Source organism: Penicillium daleae, assembly GCF_028827525.1.
Source record: "Penicillium daleae strain IBT 16125 chromosome Unknown utg000009l_segment0_segment0, whole genome shotgun sequence".
Lineage (NCBI taxonomy): Eukaryota > Fungi > Ascomycota > Eurotiomycetes > Eurotiales > Aspergillaceae > Penicillium > Penicillium daleae.
Window position 1 is genome coordinate 583,185 of NW_026623157.1, and position 18,559 is coordinate 601,743.

Consider the following 18,559-nt stretch of genomic DNA (forward strand, 5'->3'; position numbering starts at 1 on the left):
ACATCTTGTATGGTACGTTACCTCCCTGCATAATATTACCTAATACGTACATGTATGCCATAGAATTCTATGGAACCTTAGTGTGAATCTCTGCAATTCCAACAAGGAGAGGGCCATTGGCTGCCTTGTTCTTGAAGATTGACTAGATATCAGCTCTTCTTCTTAGCCTGCATAGTATGCGTCTTCTTTGCTAATCACACAATTGCGAACTTTAATAAGTAATGCCAGATCTGCCCTAACCTATCCTAGGCGATCTCAACAGAGATCAGAAACCAGGTTTATCAGTTCTATAAGGGGAGCTATCTACTATTATCTCTCTGTAATGCTTAACCCATTCAGTCTTTCTAAAACCGGCTGGGCCCTATTGTGATCTGGACCGAGGGCCTTCTGGAAGCCTGCTAGTGCTCGCTGGTATAGCTCACTATCCGACAAAGTGGGGCCGTTTAGGAGTTGACTCTTCACCAATAGGGTTGTGATACTTGTCATCTTGGCAACCTAGCAAGCGTAGTTGGATGTCGTAATAATACGATGATCTCACGACGTTGGGGTCTAGGGCTAACCCATGCTAGGTAGGGGAATGGTACAGTATACACCAACTAATAGGACAGAATCATGCATAAGTGACAGGCCCCACCAAGGGCAACTTTTCCTGGTTATCTTTTCAAAGTTATGCTAGCTCCGAAGTTGTGCTTAGTTCTGTTCCAGTCAGCCAGCTCACTCTATATTATATTAACCCCTTCCTCGCAGCGCTAAGTTCTGAGCTTTACTAGTCATAACTTGCGAGGGTGTCTCTTTGGCCCAGAGAACCTCAACAAGTGATATTAGAGCCAACGACCATCCTGACCAGGCAGGGGTTGCTTGTAGGCGAACAATACCCTCAACGGCTCCTGATAGTGTAAGCCTCAACTAATAATCACTCACCCTTAGTCTGTCGTTATAGGAGGCCCAATAAAATGACTCTCAGTTCTCTTCGTTGACCATGATAATTACGGCGTTCAACAAAGCATGGCGCTTGACCCGTGGGACGGATGATATATCACAATATGCACCAACACCTAGCAATTTGTTGTACCCTTTAACAGTAGAGAAGCAATATCAAATCACAGCAAGTAGCTTATTCCCCACGCCAACATAATCAAAACCATCCAAATAAACCTGCAATCATAACCAGAAGTACAGGCGGAAACACCCAATGTTGCAGCTCGCCGCCTCCAATAACCAACCGACTAACAAAACCATCAGTGATAGGTAGGCTTAGGGCTGCACACAAGCCCTTGCCTAATAGCCTCTCATCACCAGTAGTCCACAAGATGGCGACGAGGAGGCCGACAGATATATTCCGCACGCCCCAAATACGCATGAGCGCGTGGCTGAACGTCTTGGCCTGGGGATCGCTAGGCACAGGGAAGCCAAGGCTTTTGAGGTGATTGTTGGGACGCAGCGTAGCATTCATGCCGAGTGAGATGAGCATTATGCCCAGGCCGAGACTGCTGTTGAAGATGATAGGGTGTGTCATGGTGAATGATTTTATAAAGTCGTCGTGATAGAATGGTTCTCATAAAAGCTACGTTGTCTTGATAGAATGTGATGAGAGTGGAGTCTAAGCTTGGATTAGCACACACCGCACAAAAGGAGGACGAGGTGGAGGAGGAGGAGAAAGAGATCTCCCAGCAGATCATCAAGTTCCTTGGCGCAAGGTAGCCTTCCTCATATGATTTGCAGAGATCCACCTTGGAATTCCATGGGTTTTCACTTCATACACATAATGTAATCTTACGTCCCATATTACTGTAACATACACGACGCATTTTACTGAGCCCCTCAGCTTAACGCGGGCCGCTCAATAAATTATCGGCGCTAAGGCCTTGGCGGTGGGGCCGAGAAAGAGAGTCTTAGTGTGTATTGGTCAAGGCGATTTCGAGAATGACTGTAGCACCGTTATGAACGAAGTCAACAATACTGGGGATGCCGATAGAGATTATCGAATAGTACCGAAGATAGTGCTCCTCCACTCCTCCATTAACAATGCCCGGTCTGTCCCGTAGGCGCCCCCCGAATTACTGTATCCCTATCGAATTACCTTGTCGAAGCTTAGGTAGCTTAATTGGAAACCTTAATTTGCAGGTGCAAATAATAGACCTGTTGCTCCTACCGAAAACGACCGAACCCCATACTTCTGCTTCACTTCTATCATCGCCATCAAAATCACCACCGGACCGCCAGTATGGACCCATTACCTACATCGGAAGATAAACTACCAGCTGGTGCAGGGGCGACTATCTCGGTCATTGACTCGGCCAGCCTCAGTAACCTGCCCCTCGAGCCGTACTTTCACTGTGACCTGCCACGGCTTCAGCGCGTCACGGTGCCCGCCTTCTCATTTGTCATAACAAACCAACGGGGCCGCTCTGTCTTGTTTGACCTGGGTCTACGCAAGGACTGGCCCAAACTGCCACCGACTGCGGTGGCTGAGATTCATAACGACCAGTTGGGTATTCATTGCGAACAGGACGTGCTCGACATCCTCGAGGCACACGATTTTCCTATTGAAAATGTCGAGGCGATTGTTCTGAGGTTATTTGCTCCTTCTTTCCTCCATTCGCTTTTTTTCACTCCTTGAAGATCAATAGCTGACTCCTCAGCCACCATCACTTCGATCACATCGGTGATCCATCTCGCTTTCCCTCATCGACCGCGCTGGTCGTTGGCCCCGGTGTGTGCGAGGCCCTGATGCCCGGCTACCCAGACCAGGAAATCTCGGAGATATTGACGTCTGATTATTCGTGAGTCTCCGTGTCACATCCAGTACCATCACAATCAAACAACCAAGGAGCGTCCTGACCCGAGAAAACGGTACTGACTAGAGGCCGCTCTGTCCGCGAAATCGACTTTACCTCGACAGACCTCTCCATCTTAGGACTCCCAGCGCTTGACTACTTCGGCGACGGCTCTCTATATCTACTCAGTACCCCTGGCCACGCGGTGGGCCACATGGCGGCTCTAGTTCGCACAACCAGCAGCCCTGACTCGTTCGTGTTGCTGGGTGGCGATGCATGTCATCACTGCGGCGAGCTGCGACCTTCACCGGGGCAACCGATACCAATGAGTGCGCGGTCGTGCATTACCGGTTTCCTTAACACCCATTCCAACGACGGGTCGCAGCCATTCTTCAAAATCCAGCGAGATGCGCGCTACGCTGCCTACTGCCATAATCCCGACGAGGCGGAACAGACTATCCTTCGCCTGCAACGCTTCGACGCGCTTGACAACGTCTTGATCATCTTCGCACACGACGCTAGCATCAAGACAGTCATCGATGAGTTTCCGGCGACGCTGAATGACTGGCTCATCAAGGGCTGGGGTAGTAGTTGCCGATGGCGTTTTCTTCGGGATTTTGAAGAATAGCACTTGTAGATAAGATGGTCATTGATATGAATTGGAGGGAAACTGATTTTAAGTTGCGCAGATTCCTGACTCGAGATAGGCTTATCGATGCAGACCTGTACTCACTCATCCAGTGAACACCAAACGGTGAGTATCGGACAGCCCATTTGAAAGCTTTGCTCGACATTGTTGTCATTGCACAACGGGCGGAGATTCTATAAGTATTGACTTAGAGAATCAGACTCATCGTCGATTCTGATGTCAACTTGCCTCCACCAATGAAGCCATCACGATCACGCTCAATGCGAACATTTGAGGCGCGAGAATTGTTCAAGTGCGAAGAATGGAGAGGAACTATCAAACCACGATCAAAGAGTTGAACAGTCTTCCCAAATTATGATGGCCCATCTCGCCGTCGGAAAAAAGAGGGTCAAGTTGGGAACACTCCACTTTTGTGGCCCCTCGGCTTCGGATCGAATTTTCAAAACCGAAAGCCGAACTAACTACTCGGTTCAACACGGTCAATATTTTTGTGTCGAAATGCGAGGGCAGATGAAATCGCACATAAGTAAAAGAAAAAGAAAACATGGTTTTTGCAACAATTGATACCAGACAACCCAATAAGTGCGACCACATTCTCGTTTGAGAAAATGAGGGAAGATAAAGAAGTCATCGACACCGACTCCGATACCGACAACTATAATGGTGACAATAAGCCACCGGCTCTGGACGATGACCAAGATCAGTACATGGATGGTTGGCGGGGATGGCTAGTCGTTGCAGCGGCGTCATGTTCGCTATTCATTTATTTGGGAGTAATCTACTCCTGGGGTGTATTAGGAGCTGAGCTTGTGAAGACGACAACATTTTCATTAACGACATTGACATTCGTCGGCTCGCTAGCCACTTCGTTCATGGTTTCGCTGAGTATACTGGTTGGTATGACGATCCGACGATTTGGATACCAGAAGACAGCCTTTGTAGGTGCCATTCTCATGGGACTGGGCGAGTTCTTGGCCAGCTGGGTGACGGGGAACCTGGCTGGTCTATTCATTTGCCATAGCGTGCTCTTTGGCGTGGGTGGAGGATTGACGATTATGGTATGATAATGACATCAATCCATCCGATCTATTCATCGTTGCATTTCTAACATTTTCCAGCCATGTTCTACTGCCCCTCTGCGATGGTTCCGTAAATACCGAGGCCTTGCTACCGGCGTGGTCTTTGGAGGAGGCAGCCTCGGAGCCGCAGCCCTGAGTGTCGCCGCAAACCTGCTAGTATCGGAGGTTGGTGTACCATGGACTCTCCGGATCTTTGGTCTGCTCGCGTGGGCCGTTTGTGTACCAGCGGCGTGCATGATCCGGCAGCCGAAGAGCACGGCTGACCCTGTGCCACAACTACAATGGTACGTTTCGGTCACTTGGAGCAGCACAAATGCCATACTGACAGGATGATTCTTGCAGGTACCGTTTCCGAGAGCGAGCGTTTATCCTTATCTTTGTGGGCAGTGGACTCGGCTGTTTCCCGCTGTTCATCCCGTCATATTTCATTCCGATATACGCGCGAGCTGTGGCATCACAACGGGTCGCAGTTATTATCTTGGCAATGTGGAACGTAGCGTCGACTGTGGGACGCGTGCTCGCAGGGTTTCTGGCCGACGCGGTGTTGGGGCCGTTGAACAGTCTTATCTTGTCCCTGCTGTTGGCAGGTGTAAGTGCACTGGCTATCTGGCCCTTTGCCGACTCTGTCGCTGTGCTGTCGGTATTTATTGTACTTAATGGGCTTGGTTGCGGTGCCTTTTTCAGCCTAATCCCAGCTGCGGTGGGATCGATGTTTGGAGCCAAAAATACCATGGGTGTCTTGCCGATCCTATGGGCTGGATGGTTCTTCGGATACTTTTTTGTGAGATCCCACATCATCGCCCCTGTGCTTCTGTTATTTAGACTGTCAGCTAACAAGAGTTATGTAGGGCTCTCCAATAGCCGCTGGGATTTATTCCTTGTCCGATAAAAATTCTGGAACTGCTGCCTACCGACCGGCTGCCTATTATGCGGGTGGCATGTCTATCGTTGGTCTGTTGTTCATAGTGGCAATCCGCTGCTTGTATTCCCGTCAAATCCTCGCCCGAGTTTGAGAGACCCAGTCTGCCAGATGGCTCTGTTGGGTGGCCGGCGTTTTTCTCGTCTGAGACGATGACGAAACTTCTCTATACTGGCTATCATCGAGGCCTCAAACTTGCTCAAACGCCGTGTGTGCGACACCGAGAAGGATTTCGATCAAAGAAATCCTCGAAACCTATGAGTCAGTGCTTACAGGCACGTACAGTAAACCTGTTGGTCGACCTGTCCCTCGGCCATTTCCACGATCTGGGAGATCAAGGAAACGTATCGCGAATGGGCCGATCAGGGTGACAAGTCGGCCAAGACCTGCCTAGGTTATCTTTCACAGCCATCCGATGCCTGTTGACATACCAGAGATGCGATTGAAGGCTGGACCTTAAGAACAACAATGAAAGAATGTTGTCAATAACTAGAAGTCTCATCGGCCTAGTCAAGGTGCAGCGCATCCCAGATTGGTTACTCAAACCGGGTGACTCTGCCTAAAACCAGGAGTCTTGATTGGATGAAAACACAATGAATAAATCCATACGTATTCCAATTCAAAATCAGCCCTCATATTCCGTCCCTCATCTCTGCCCGTATCCCTCTAGACGGGAGCATCCCGTTCTAGGTAAACTGCCCTAGAAAGGAGGGCCAACCCCTGTCACACAAACACGTGGTATCCCTAGAAATCAGAATAATTTATGCTGACTATTTCATCCAAATCTACTCCGTAGAGTGGTTGCAGTCGGGGCTAGGCTGCGGGGACCAGCATAGACCAATTTGTGGCCTTTGCAAGCGAACTATTGTATGATATTGATGTGTGGCTAAGAATAAACATATGTAATATGGAGACGTGAATTAACTGGGCCTGGCAAATTATTGCTTTGAGGTGTATTTTTAGGGATGGATGTGGAAGTCCAGTTTCAGGAGACTTGAGATCGAGGTAGCGGTTGGAGGTTGAATCAATGAATTGAAATGCGAAATGGGACATAGAACTATCCAATGATATAGACAAGGGCACGAGTACTGCAAGAATATATTCGAATTCTCGCTCCAGAAAATTGTTTCGTTGTACATGCTGAAAACTATCCCCGAAGGGCAATTGCCATTGGCAGTCAGTCAGCAAGATGGGAACTCTGGATTAACGAATACCATACGTTACTCCGGAGTAGCATAAACCCCCGGCAAACATTTACCGCTACAATTGAAAATGTATCTGCAGCATTCGGAAATCATTTTCACTTGTTAGTATGGCATTGGCACCATCGCCGAGATCTGGCGCCCACGAACCTAATTGACTCTTCATGTACCTATAGGAGCCCCAGGAAGCCAATACGCAGCCCAGTCAGCATTACGATCGGAAAAACATGACCGTGGAAGAAATTCGCCGATGTGCCCTGTTCCTTTGACAGCCACATCGAAATCAAAGATAATTTGTGCCCTATACCTGCCATTAACAGTGAAAATGCTACCCAAAGGCTCGGGTGCCATCGGAGCAGGCGAAAATCTAGAGAGCATAACGCCTTAACGCCTTAAGCCACATCGCCGTTTGACCGGGCGCACAGTCCGGTAAGGCTTGGCCTTGCGTAGTGGGGAAATAAATGCCGGAGTACCTTTGTAGGAGAACTCCGTCAGTTAGTGAGTGAGTATTCCGCCAGTGATCATTGGTGAGCGGTTTTCTCTAGCAAGATGATCAGCGAGGGGCAGAGCGACTAGCGGTGTTTCAGGAGTGACGAGTCCTCCCCCGCTGTTAGCAAGCCACTCGGGGCGTGTTCGCGGTGTGCTTTCTTGCGGGCATTGCCTACAGGGGAGACCAGGCCTGGCGGAAGGAGTCTGGGTGTTGTGCTGAAACACTGGCGTCGATCGGGTGCTGGGGCCGGATCGCCTGAGAGTGGCCGCTGCCGTCATCAGTGGTGGCGCTCTTTCTGTGCGGTGAGGGAAGAACAAGGCAAGGGTTGTTCAGGATCTGCCATTGTGCGCGAGTTCATTACCGTGCAGTTGGAGGATACTATACTCCATATACTGTAGGGTATAAAATCACTAGATATGGGCGCAATTACTGATTAGGGTTATTTGTTCTTGTCATGTGCGTGTGTACTTCGGGAAACCTCCCACATTCCACGCATGTACTGTAGTCCACACTTTAAACTAACCGCAACCACAACCACTGTAGCCCTAATTCTGGGACTGCAATGCCATTCGAGCATGTCGAGTCAAATGAAGGGGCTCTTGAATGACACGGGCATGTGTGATAGGTCAACTCGGGCCAATTCCCCTGGTGCCAAGGACTGGGTGGCCATTCACAGGATGAGAGTACGGAGAGTTATTAGGTGTAATTGAGAAAATACATAAATAATGCAGTATCTGCTGGCAGAAATGGGATTTGTGCTTTAAACGCCTGACTAACTAGGCATTAACCCTTGTTAATGCCTGAACTCGGCCGGCGGCCTGAAAAGCGGTCTGCACTGTTATGCACCTTTCAAACTGCCTCTATTCTTTTGCGTACATGTGCCTGGAGCGGCCAGCCAGGGAACCACATCACCGCGCCACTGGATCTCCAATCGAAATGCATCCTGTTCAACTTTCCGAGCGGCCTACGCAAGCATCTTCCATGGTTCGTTCAGCTCGGCTCCACCATCTCCTCTTTCCTTCCACAAGTTGATGTGGAATCTCACATGGTCGCACATCAGCATTGTTCCTGAGATATCTGCCAGGGGGCATCCAATACCCGCTGACTCGACTGCTGGTGGCTGGCCCTTTGAAACGCCTTGCCATTGTTCTCCTCAGGCACCGGCAACTATGACCCGATTGCAATCAGTGCTTTGCTTCCTTTGATGACCACCAAAATAACCCGGATATGTACTCCCCGAGCGCAGCCTGAGAACATCTTGTTTAGGCCCCGTCTCACTGGCGGTCCAGGCTACTGTGGGGGTCTGCGTCTGCGGATATCTAGCCTGTGGAGTACGCAAGGATATGCATCTCGAGAAGACAAAGAGAATTCTCGCGGCCCCACTGCCGCGGAGGATGTGTATTGTACAGTTTACTACGGGGCCTGAACTAACTCAAAAAGGGTGAAAAAGAGTCTCTCTGAAGCCCAAATGTATGGCCAGGCCCCAAACTGGCCAATCATCAAATTTGCAGCCCTGACGGCCTGTCAGAAAGGCACTGAGATCCAATCGTTGTCTGCCCCTGCCTTTCCCCGTTACGATGTGAACCTTTTGGAAATCCCGTTCCGTGGGTGACGCAGCTCTCTCATGGTGAAGACTTCCGTTAAGGTGCCACTTTGCATGGCCTTTGCCTCCGGAGGACCAATGGCAGCCTGGTAACTCTTGCGACACCTCCACTTGGCCCCTCTCTTGCTCGGCGCAAAAGATGAAAGACGTGAAGAAAGACGTTCCAGCCCAAGACCGCACGACTTGATAGTAAAGTTTGACGCACAATGCATCGGCGGATTTGACATTTAACCTCCCTCATTCCCTTTCGACTCCTTGTTTCTGTGCTTCTTTTCCCCAGTCTGCGTGTGTCAGTTCACAATTCCTTTCTTTTCCGATCCTTGAGATCACTCTTCGATCATTTCAATCTTTCTAGTTGCCTGTGCCGTGCACGGTCTAGAGTCCTTTCTTTCGAACATATTCGTTCCTTCTCGAGAACAGGCCTTCTCGAAATTTCTCAATTGTCCATTCCTTTTACTTTTGTGAACAAAAAACACAAGTACATATCTCTTCTGAACATATCAAAATGGTCTCCTTCACCCAGCTGTTCACCACTGGCCTCCTCGCCACCTCGGCCCTCGCCATCCCAGTTGCTAAGCCCATCACCGTCGAGGTAGAGAAGCGCAACAGCACCACCAATACTTCCAAGCGTGGTGCCGCCTACAATGATATCGCCCTCGTCTCCCCGCTAGCCTCCACCGGCACCATCTCCTGGGCCTACACCTGGGCCTCATCGATGTTCGGCAGCCTGCCCTCTAACGTCGACTATGTCCCCATGCTCTGGGGTGCCAGGGACTTCGGTGGCTGGGTTACCGCCGTTGAGACTGCCCTGTCCTCCGGCAGCAACTACATCCTGGGTTTCAATGAGCCCGATATGACCTCCCAGGCTGACATGTCCGCATCTGAGGCCGCCGGCTACTACCAGACCTACATCACTCCCTACTCCGGCAGGGCTAAGCTGATTTCACCCGCCGTCACCTCGTCCACCACTTCGGGTATGGGTCTGTCTTGGTTCCAGGAGTTCATGAGCGACTGCTCGTCGTGCGGCATCAGCGGTCTGGCCGTTCACTGGTACGGCGACACCGCCGACGAGTTCCAGTCTTTCGTCTCGCAGGCCGTCAGCACTGCTGCTAGCTACGGTCTGTCCGAGGTCTGGGTTACCGAGTTTGCGCTCAGCCAGGATGCGGGCGGTGTCATCGATGCTGCTACCACCTCTTCTTTCCTCCAGACGGTTCTGCCCTGGCTCGACGCCCAGACTAACGTCACCCGCTACTCGTACTTCTATTGCGCTGATAACTACCTCCTCACCGACACCACCCTGAACCAGGCTGGTCAGACTTACACTTCCTAAGTCTAGGGGTTGCGAGGGCGTGTGCGTGATACGTCCACAGTGCTTCAATCCGTTTGAAGTGAATGGGGTTGAAGAAGAAACATAAAAGAGATGAAGGGATTTTTTCCTCTGTTATCCGGCGTCCTAGGATGGGAGCTCACTCGTTATTCCCTGATTCCCCGAGTATCCTAGTATCTATTCTGGCGCAATATGACGGGCCTCTTCTCGTCCGGGATTGTCTCTTTTTTCCGATTCAGTGCTCGTTCTCTCTTTATTTGTCAGATACTTAGGGATTGACACAAAGGTCTCTATCACATATGCATGCAAATAACCAACGGTTGATTTGAGTTTACTTGATTCAATATTCTTTCCTTCTTTCGGAGTTTCATTCCTAGATATCTAGCGGCTATTCCCAAAATAGCCCGCGAGTAAACTGCAAGAAACAACTGGTCTTATGCACAATCTGAGGGGAGGGCGGTTTCACTTGCCGAGAGTTGAGAGGTTCTTTGTTGGTGGCCACTTTGTTGGGCGTTATCTGATCCGATTGGTTGCGGGTCATATTGGTCGCTTATATTGGTGCTTATTTCGTCATGCCTGAGTCAACCCCACCACCCGGATGAAATAAGGTAGGAGCGAGATCCCCCAAAAACATGGAAGATGAAAGAGAATATGGGCTTACGACGAGAAGGCTACCGGTTTGACCGGGTCCCAAATGTAGGATGTAGGACTCGAATCATAATCTCGCATAACCTTATTCGCACGCAAGTCAACAGTTGTTCCCTCAGCATCCCGAGAATACAATAGGTACTGACCTAGAGGACAAGGCTTTGAAGAAGTAGAATCTTACTATCCAAAGTGCTACATACTAAATGTAGTGGCAACCTCCTGAGGTCCCGAAGGGTTGACTGTACTACTCTGCTGTCCGCGTCCCATCCATCCTATATGACAGGCTACATATAGAGAATGATAAACGCCACCCTAGAAAAGTAGACGTGATAAGTAATCGACCCCTACCAGGACTGCCCTTTTGATATTTGACGCCTCAGGCACAAATGTTACCTGATCGTACCGTCCAAGCCGGCTTTAGTAGACTGAGTCTTGAAGAGTGTTGATGCAAACGTCCGTGTTGAAATTCTTGTCTTGAAGATTTCTGGCTGCGTTCCCAATTATCCTTGAGAATCCCTTTGCACATGTCTTCCGGATCTTCTTGGTGAACAAAATTATATTTACTGATTCTGGGGAATGCAAGCCCGTGACAACACCAGGTCGTTGTCTCCTGGGTAGAGTTATAGCCATCTGCCTGTCTCTACCACCCTGTCAACCTGAAGCAAAGGAATTCGTAACACAACGAAAACGAACAAAGAGCCATATCTATCCTTTTTTTTACATTTTGCTCGTCATTTTTTGCGTCGTTCAGGATAATCCCCCATCATTGCCTCCGATTCTTCCAAATGCCGCCGAGAAGTAGAACCTGAGTAGCCTTCGGATCTCGGATACTGACGTCTATATCCTTCAACACGCCATACTCTTGATGTATCCGACGCGCGGTGTTTCCTAAACAGCAAATGACGACTTAGGCTTATTTTCAGCCCGAGTTTGTTTGGCCGCAAGGTAGGAAATGAACTTTCTTTCGGCAAAGTCACGAATGCTGCGGCACCGGCCAGCCCGGGTTCCGCGGCAGAGGGTATTTTGCTATGCTCGGACCGAGGCTTGATAAGAGAGCGGAGGCATCATTGATACACTAAAGCCCTTGAGTTAGTACAATATCTCATGTGAAAGACAGTATCTTTGGATACGTCTAAACTAGCAACATGGGAAAGGATTAGAAGATTTGGCTTTGCATCTTCCATTGACGTTCTTCTCAAGGCTTTTCCAAAATTCATTCTATTGCGATTCTAAAAGTCTTCAAATGTGTCCCAGTATAATTAGAGATACCTTGGGAGAGATGCTTTCTGTCAGGAACGAAGCTTAGAAGCTCCACAGATCGGTGTGTTCAGATTATTAGTGAAAGTCGTGTTAATAACATTCACCACGAAGACTTTCTGTATTTATGCATTGAATGATAGAAGGAAAAGCCGATTTATAATCCGCGATTTGTATTTGGCAGTTCACAAATCCCAAGTCTTGATTTAGACCCATAATGAATGTTAGGGACGACTGTAAATTGCCTGTTTAGTCTTCGGCCGGGTAGATCGGCAGAACCGTCGGTTGCTATCCGGCAAGCCGGCCAGCAACATACCTACGTAATTCGGCCCTTGACGGGATCTCTGACCCATGGTTTTATATCCGTAGATCTGTTTTGATGACGATGAAGAGTAAAAACAATAGATCTGCCGTGCTGAGGTTTGTATAAATCCTTGCATAAAAAACAAGGGTATTACCCCAGAATGATGATCTGAAGGCCTTGGATTTCGTTTTTTACCCTACAGGATCCTTGAATTGTTTCGACATCTGCATATCATTATATCATTCATTATCATCGGTAGTCTCTTTATCTGATTATTAATTAAACAGAAATATGCCTCAGGTCGGCTTTATACTGCGGATCCCATGTAGTCAAGACCCATCCGTCCAGGCAACATTGAACCTAGAAAGAAGACAAAGAAATCCGAGGAAGATCCCGATTGGCCGTCCCTGGCGGCTCAAGTCAGACCCCTATCTCGGCATTCAGTCCGAGGCATATAGTTGAGCTGTCAGTCTTCCTGTTTGGCTATTTTTACATGCTGAGTTCCCCACATAGACGGAAACTCGGGTGGCGTGCTGTTCCATTTATGCCCATGAACCTATTCATAATGGTAAAAAGTACAATAGTACACCAGCTATTCCTAATACTAGTCCATATTGACGGAATATAATACGGAATATTGCAAGAGATAGTGATTACAGAGAGGCATAATGCCTATTACCTGGCCCCTGGCTCCACTTTCTTCAGGGCTCTTCGGATCTAGACGACGGTTCCTGGCTGGCGATCCTATAGATCCGAAGGTACTGGCAGATCTTATAACTATACACTGCCACCCAATTTTCAGACAGAATAATCAACAAGAAAGACCAATCTCCACTCCTCATTTTCGCTTCCATCATGGAGGACCACGAAAAAGAATACGACAGCACTTCACCTCCCGGAACTGCCACTGAAGAAGGGAACGTGAATTACCTCAACACACTTACTGTTCCTGATATAAACCTCCGAGAAGCCAGCAGTGCCGAGACCCTAACACCTCATCCCTCTGTCGTTCCGCCTCCCCAAAAGACTGCAGAATGGCATATGACACCGCAAGTCATTCGGAATGCCGAACGCGACGAAGCAGCTGGCTTCAAGAGACGCGAGCTAGGAGTCACTTGGCAAAATCTCTCGGTTGAGGTTCTTGCTGCTGAAGCAGCAGTCAAAGAGAACATGATCTCCCAATTCAACGTTGCTCAACTCATCAAAGACTTCCGGCGGAAACCACCTCTCAAGTCGATCTTGTCGAACAGCCATGGATGTGTCAAACCCGGTGAAATGCTTCTCGTTCTTGGACGTCCCGGATCCGGATGCACTACTCTTCTCAAGATGCTTGCCAATCGTCGCGAAGGATACAAAAACATCACCGGAGATGTCCGGTTTGGAAACATGACTCCGGAAGAAGCGTCAAAATACCAAGGTCAAATTGTGATGAACACCGAAGAAGAGCTCTTTTACCCTCGGTTGACAGTGGGCCAGACGATGCACTTTGCTACCAAGCTCAAAGTCCCTTACCACCTCCCCGGGGAAGCCAAGAGCGTTGCCGAATATACCGCCGAGACAAAGCAGTTCCTTCTTGAATCCATGGGTATCGCCCATACTGCCGATACAAAAGTTGGCAATGAATTTGTCCGAGGTGTGAGCGGTGGAGAAAGAAAGCGAGTATCTATCATTGAGTGCCTCGCTACGAGAGGCTCTGTTTTTACCTGGGACAACTCGACAAGAGGACTGGACGCTTCTACGGCCCTGGAATGGGCCAAAGCCCTTCGAGCCATGACCGACGTGCAAGGCCTTTCTACTATTGTGACGCTCTACCAAGCTGGGAATGGAATCTATAATCTTTTTGATAAGGTTCTGGTCCTCGATGAAGGAAAGCAGATCTACTATGGCCCGGCAGCAGAAGCCAAACCATTCATGGAAAATCTTGGATTTGTATACACGGATGGTGCCAATATTGGTATGGGATCTACAGCCCTGACTTATCGTTTTCATGTCCTGACTTAACTTTCAAGGTGATTTCCTCACGGGTTTGACCGTTCCGACCGAACGAAAGATTAGACCTGGTTGGGAGAACAGGTTCCCCCGGACGGCTGATGCGATCTTGACTGAGTACCAGAACTCGGCAACATACAAGAACGAAGTGTCTTTGTACGGGTATCCCGACACTGACCTTGCTGCCGAGCGAACGGAGGCATTCAAAGAATCTGTCGCCTGGGAGAAGTCTAAACACCTACCTAAAGGCAGTGATTTGACTACCAGCTTCTGGGCCCAGCTTATGGCATGTACGGCCAGACAGTACCAAATCCTTTGGGGCGAGAAGAGCACGTTCTTGATCAAACAGATTCTGTCGTGTGTCATGGCATTGATTGCCGGCTCTTGTTTCTACAACTCTCCAGACACCTCTGCAGGTCTTTTCACTAAGGGCGGTGCCGTATTCTTTTCGTTGCTATACAACTGCATTGTGGCTATGTCGGAGGTCACCGAATCATTCAAAGGTCGTCCTATTCTGACAAAGCACAAGTCTTTTGCCATGTATCATCCGGCTGCGTTTTGTCTAGCTCAGATTACTGCGGATTTCCCGGTATTGCTGTTCCAATGCACGATCTTCTCGGTTGTGATCTACTGGATGGCTGGATTGAAGCATACTGCAGCGGCGTTTTTCACTTTCTGGGCTATTCTTTTCATCACAACCCTGGTAAGAAATTACTTCTGTTCATCAATCACCCGCCTAGTGCTAATTGTCTTATAGTGCATTACTGCGTTGTTCAGATTCATCGGGGCTGCCTTTAGTACCTTCGAAGCTGCATCTAAGATCAGTGGCACAGCCGTCAAGGGTATTGTCATGTACGCAGGCTATATGATCCCGAAGCCCCAGATCAAGAATTGGTTCCTCGAGTTATATTACACCAATCCCTTTGCATACGCCTTCCAAGCTGCATTGAGTAACGAGTTTCATGGCCAGCACATCGAATGTGTTGGTGGAAATTTGATTCCCAGTGGCCCTGGATACGAGAACGTTGGATCCGCTCATAAGTCTTGTGCGGGGGTTGGCGGTGCTCTCCCAGGTGCCGATTTCGTGACAGGAGACCAGTACCTCTCATCCCTTCACTACAAGCATTCTCAGATGTGGCGGAACTTTGGTGTTGTCTGGGCCTGGTGGGGTTTCTTCGCTGTCCTGACGGTTGTGTTCACATGTTTCTGGAAATCTGGTGCTGCATCTGGATCTTCCCTTCTCATTCCCCGTGAGAATCTCAAGAAACATCAAGTTGGCAGTGATGAGGAAGCTCAAAAAGACGAGAAGCGTGCTGCTCGGACCACCACTGATGAGCCAGTTCAAGTCGATGATGACAATCTTGTTCGCAACACGTCTATCTTTACCTGGAAGAACCTCACTTACACAGTCAAAACACCGAGTGGTGACCGAGTTCTCCTGGACAATATCAATGGATGGGTGAAACCCGGCATGCTCGGGGCTCTTATGGGATCTTCTGGAGCTGGCAAAACAACCCTACTTGATGTACTCGCACAACGCAAGACCGAAGGTACCATAAAAGGCTCCGTCTTGGTTGACGGCCGCGAGTTGCCAGTCTCCTTCCAGCGCATGGCAGGGTACTGTGAACAGTTGGATGTTCACGAGTCTTATGCCACTGTGAGAGAAGCCTTGGAGTTTTCTGCTCTACTGAGACAGTCTCGAGACATTCCAAAGGCAGAGAAGCTCAAATACGTTGAAACAATTATTGACCTCTTGGAACTCCACGATCTCGCCGACACTCTTATTGGAACTGTGGGTAATGGGCTCTCTGTTGAACAGCGAAAGCGTGTGACAATTGGAGTGGAACTTGTCTCAAAACCTAGCATTCTTATCTTCTTGGACGAACCTACTTCAGGTCTTGATGGTCAATCCGCGTACAACACCGTCAGATTCCTTCGGAAGCTAGCAGATGTTGGCCAAGCGGTCCTAGTCACTATTCACCAGCCTTCTGCTCAGCTATTCGCTCAGTTCGATACTCTCCTTCTCCTCGCAAGAGGTGGGAAAACTGTCTACTTTGGTGATATCGGCGACAATGGGGCCACGATCAAACAGTACTTCGGCAAGTACGGGGCCATTTGTCCTCAAGAGGCGAATCCGGCGGAGTTCATGATTGATGTCGTCACTGGTGGCATTAAAGAAGTAAAGGACAAAGACTGGCATCAGATCTGGCTCGACTCTGCCGAACAGCACCAGATGATCACTGAGCTGGACAGAATGATCGAAGTTGCTGCTAGCAAGCCACCAGGTACCGTTAATGACGGCTACGAGTTCTCCATGCCTCTCTGGGAACAAATCAAGATCGTCACTCATCGCATGAACGTCTCACTTTTCCGTAATACCGCCTATGTCAACAACAAATTTTCCCTGCACATTATCTCGGCAATGTTGAATGGATTCTCGTTCTGGCGACCCGGTCCCAGCGTGACCGCTTTGCAGCTCAAGATGTTCACCATATTTAATTTTGTCTTCGTTGCTCCGGGTGTCATCAACCAACTCCAACCCCTCTTCATCCAGCGCCGTGATATCTACGATGCCCGCGAGAAAAAGTCCAAGATGTATTCCTGGATCGCATTCGTCACTGGACTTATCGTTTCGGAGTTCCCGTATCTTTGCATTTGCGCCGTTCTCTACTTTGTTTGCTGGTACTGGCCAGTTTGGAGATTGCCTCATGACTCCAACCGCTCTGGAGCGATCTTCTTCATGATGTTGATCTACGAGTTCATCTACACTGGGATTGGGCAGTTCATTGCCGCGTATGCACCGAACCCAACTTTTGCGGCGCTTGTCAACCCGTTGATCATCAGTGTTCTCGTGCTGTTCTGCGGCGTCTTCGTTCCCTACGACCAGCTGAACGTGTTCTGGAAGTACTGGATGTATTACCTGAACCCGTTCAACTATGTCGTCAACGGCATGTTGACCTTCGGTCTATGGGGACAGAAAGTAACCTGCAATGAGAACGAGTTTGCACTCTTCGATCCGACCAATGGTACTTGTGGCGAGTATCTGGCGGACTACCTGACTGGTAAAGGCAGCGGAGTCAATTTGCTGAATCCAGATGCTACCTCGGGCTGCAAGGTCTGTGAGTACAGCACTGGAAGTGATTTCCTGCGGACACTCAACGTGAACCATTACTATTATGGATGGAGGGATGCAGGAATCACTGTCATCTATGCCATATCGGGCTATGCGCTTGTGTTTGGTCTTATGAAGCTGAGGACCAAGGCGTCCAAGAAGGCCGAATAGGTTACACGCCGGACATGATCTTGGATCGTAGAAGGATGGTGAGAGGATATCTAAATTGCCAATTCATAAATAGACATAGACATAGACTGTATATAGATTGACATAGAAATGGGCATCAGCGATCAATTCTTTTTTGGGTTTCCTTTCACCTTCCTATCTATCACACTGGAGTTGTGCATCCTATGCCGTAGTATATCTCCCCAATCATCTCATATTATATGATTGATAATATTTGATTTGAATTTTACTACTATGATTCTGTGATGATGCTTGCAAGCCAAAATAGCAGGTTCTAAACTTTGTTTGGCAAGTCGGGGCCAACCGGACCCTGAACGTGGAACGGAGATACCAAATTCCATAAAATCATCATCCTGTGATTCTCAAGTGCGAACAACAATATCATCAATCTTTACAGCGTCATCGTTCTCGTCCAAGATCAACAAAATGGAATATCTGGTCGCGGATAACTCAGGGCGAGGATTTTCCCAGGGACAAACCAAGGAGTACAAAATTGTCAACACTAAACAAATCGGCAATGATCGAAAAGACACAAGGGAATAGCATCAAGAAAATGAAACCTGTGGACTTGGAAGAATGGAGAGCTGCTCAAGACCAACATATACAGCAATACGTGGAAGAGAGAAAGTCCTCGAACGGGAATGAGATCAACATCAACGCCTGGGCTCAGTCAATCATAGAAGTCAACATACAGCTAGCCGAAATAGTCCAACGATAACAATTTGTTAAGGGTAAAATCGATCAATTGTTAGCCTTCCTCGGGAGACAGGAGAAGAGAAAGATACGCGCATTGCACGACGAAGCGCACAAACTCAAGCTGAAGTATTGGCGTCTTGACAGACAGATGTATATCTTCGAGGAGGGATGTCCAGTGGAAGGCTTGAAGAAGGGCTTCAAAGCACTGCACAGCCAGTATGGCTGGCGTTTAATAAGTGATTGGCTTCGGAATGATTGCGCAAGACGAGGGGGCTGCTGCGGTCGAAGCTGTAAATGTTGCGGTGAGAAACCGCCGGT

At 48.8% G+C, this 18,559-nt stretch overlaps 5 protein-coding genes across 5 annotated transcripts; 4 read left to right on the forward strand and 1 right to left on the reverse strand.

Moving 5' to 3' along the window:
* Positions 1–1,135: 1,135 nt before the first annotated feature.
* On the reverse strand, positions 1,136–1,516 carry N7458_011421 (DUF4267 domain-containing protein; the record flags this gene model as incomplete). The annotated part of the gene is made up of 1 exon (XM_056914803.1): positions 1,136–1,516. One exon carries the CDS (start codon positions 1,514–1,516, stop codon positions 1,136–1,138), a length of 381 nt encoding a protein of 126 aa, XP_056759557.1.
* A 708-nt stretch (positions 1,517–2,224) lies between these two features.
* Positions 2,225–3,405, forward strand: N7458_011422 (MBL fold metallo-hydrolase; the record flags this gene model as incomplete). The annotated part of the gene is made up of 3 exons (XM_056914804.1): positions 2,225–2,574; positions 2,643–2,783; positions 2,865–3,405. 3 exons carry the CDS (start codon positions 2,225–2,227, stop codon positions 3,403–3,405), a joined length of 1,032 nt encoding a protein of 343 aa, XP_056759558.1.
* Positions 3,406–4,034: 629 nt separating this feature from the next.
* Positions 4,035–5,518, forward strand: N7458_011423 (uncharacterized protein; the record flags this gene model as incomplete). Its single annotated transcript, XM_056914805.1, has 4 exons — positions 4,035–4,484; positions 4,545–4,789; positions 4,848–5,286; positions 5,354–5,518. The coding sequence occupies 4 exons, from the start codon at positions 4,035–4,037 to the stop codon at positions 5,516–5,518; spliced, it is 1,299 nt and encodes a 432-aa protein (XP_056759559.1).
* Positions 5,519–9,224: 3,706 nt separating this feature from the next.
* Positions 9,225–10,049, forward strand: N7458_011424 (glycoside hydrolase family 128 protein; the record flags this gene model as incomplete). The annotated part of the gene is made up of 1 exon (XM_056914806.1): positions 9,225–10,049. One exon carries the CDS (start codon positions 9,225–9,227, stop codon positions 10,047–10,049), a length of 825 nt encoding a protein of 274 aa, XP_056759560.1.
* Positions 10,050–13,110: 3,061 nt separating this feature from the next.
* N7458_011425 (uncharacterized protein) lies at positions 13,111–17,527 on the forward strand (the record flags this gene model as incomplete). Its single annotated transcript, XM_056914807.1, has 3 exons — positions 13,111–14,209; positions 14,265–14,947; positions 15,002–17,527. The coding sequence occupies 3 exons, from the start codon at positions 13,111–13,113 to the stop codon at positions 17,525–17,527; spliced, it is 4,308 nt and encodes a 1,435-aa protein (XP_056759561.1).
* Positions 17,528–18,559: the final 1,032 nt, after the last annotated feature.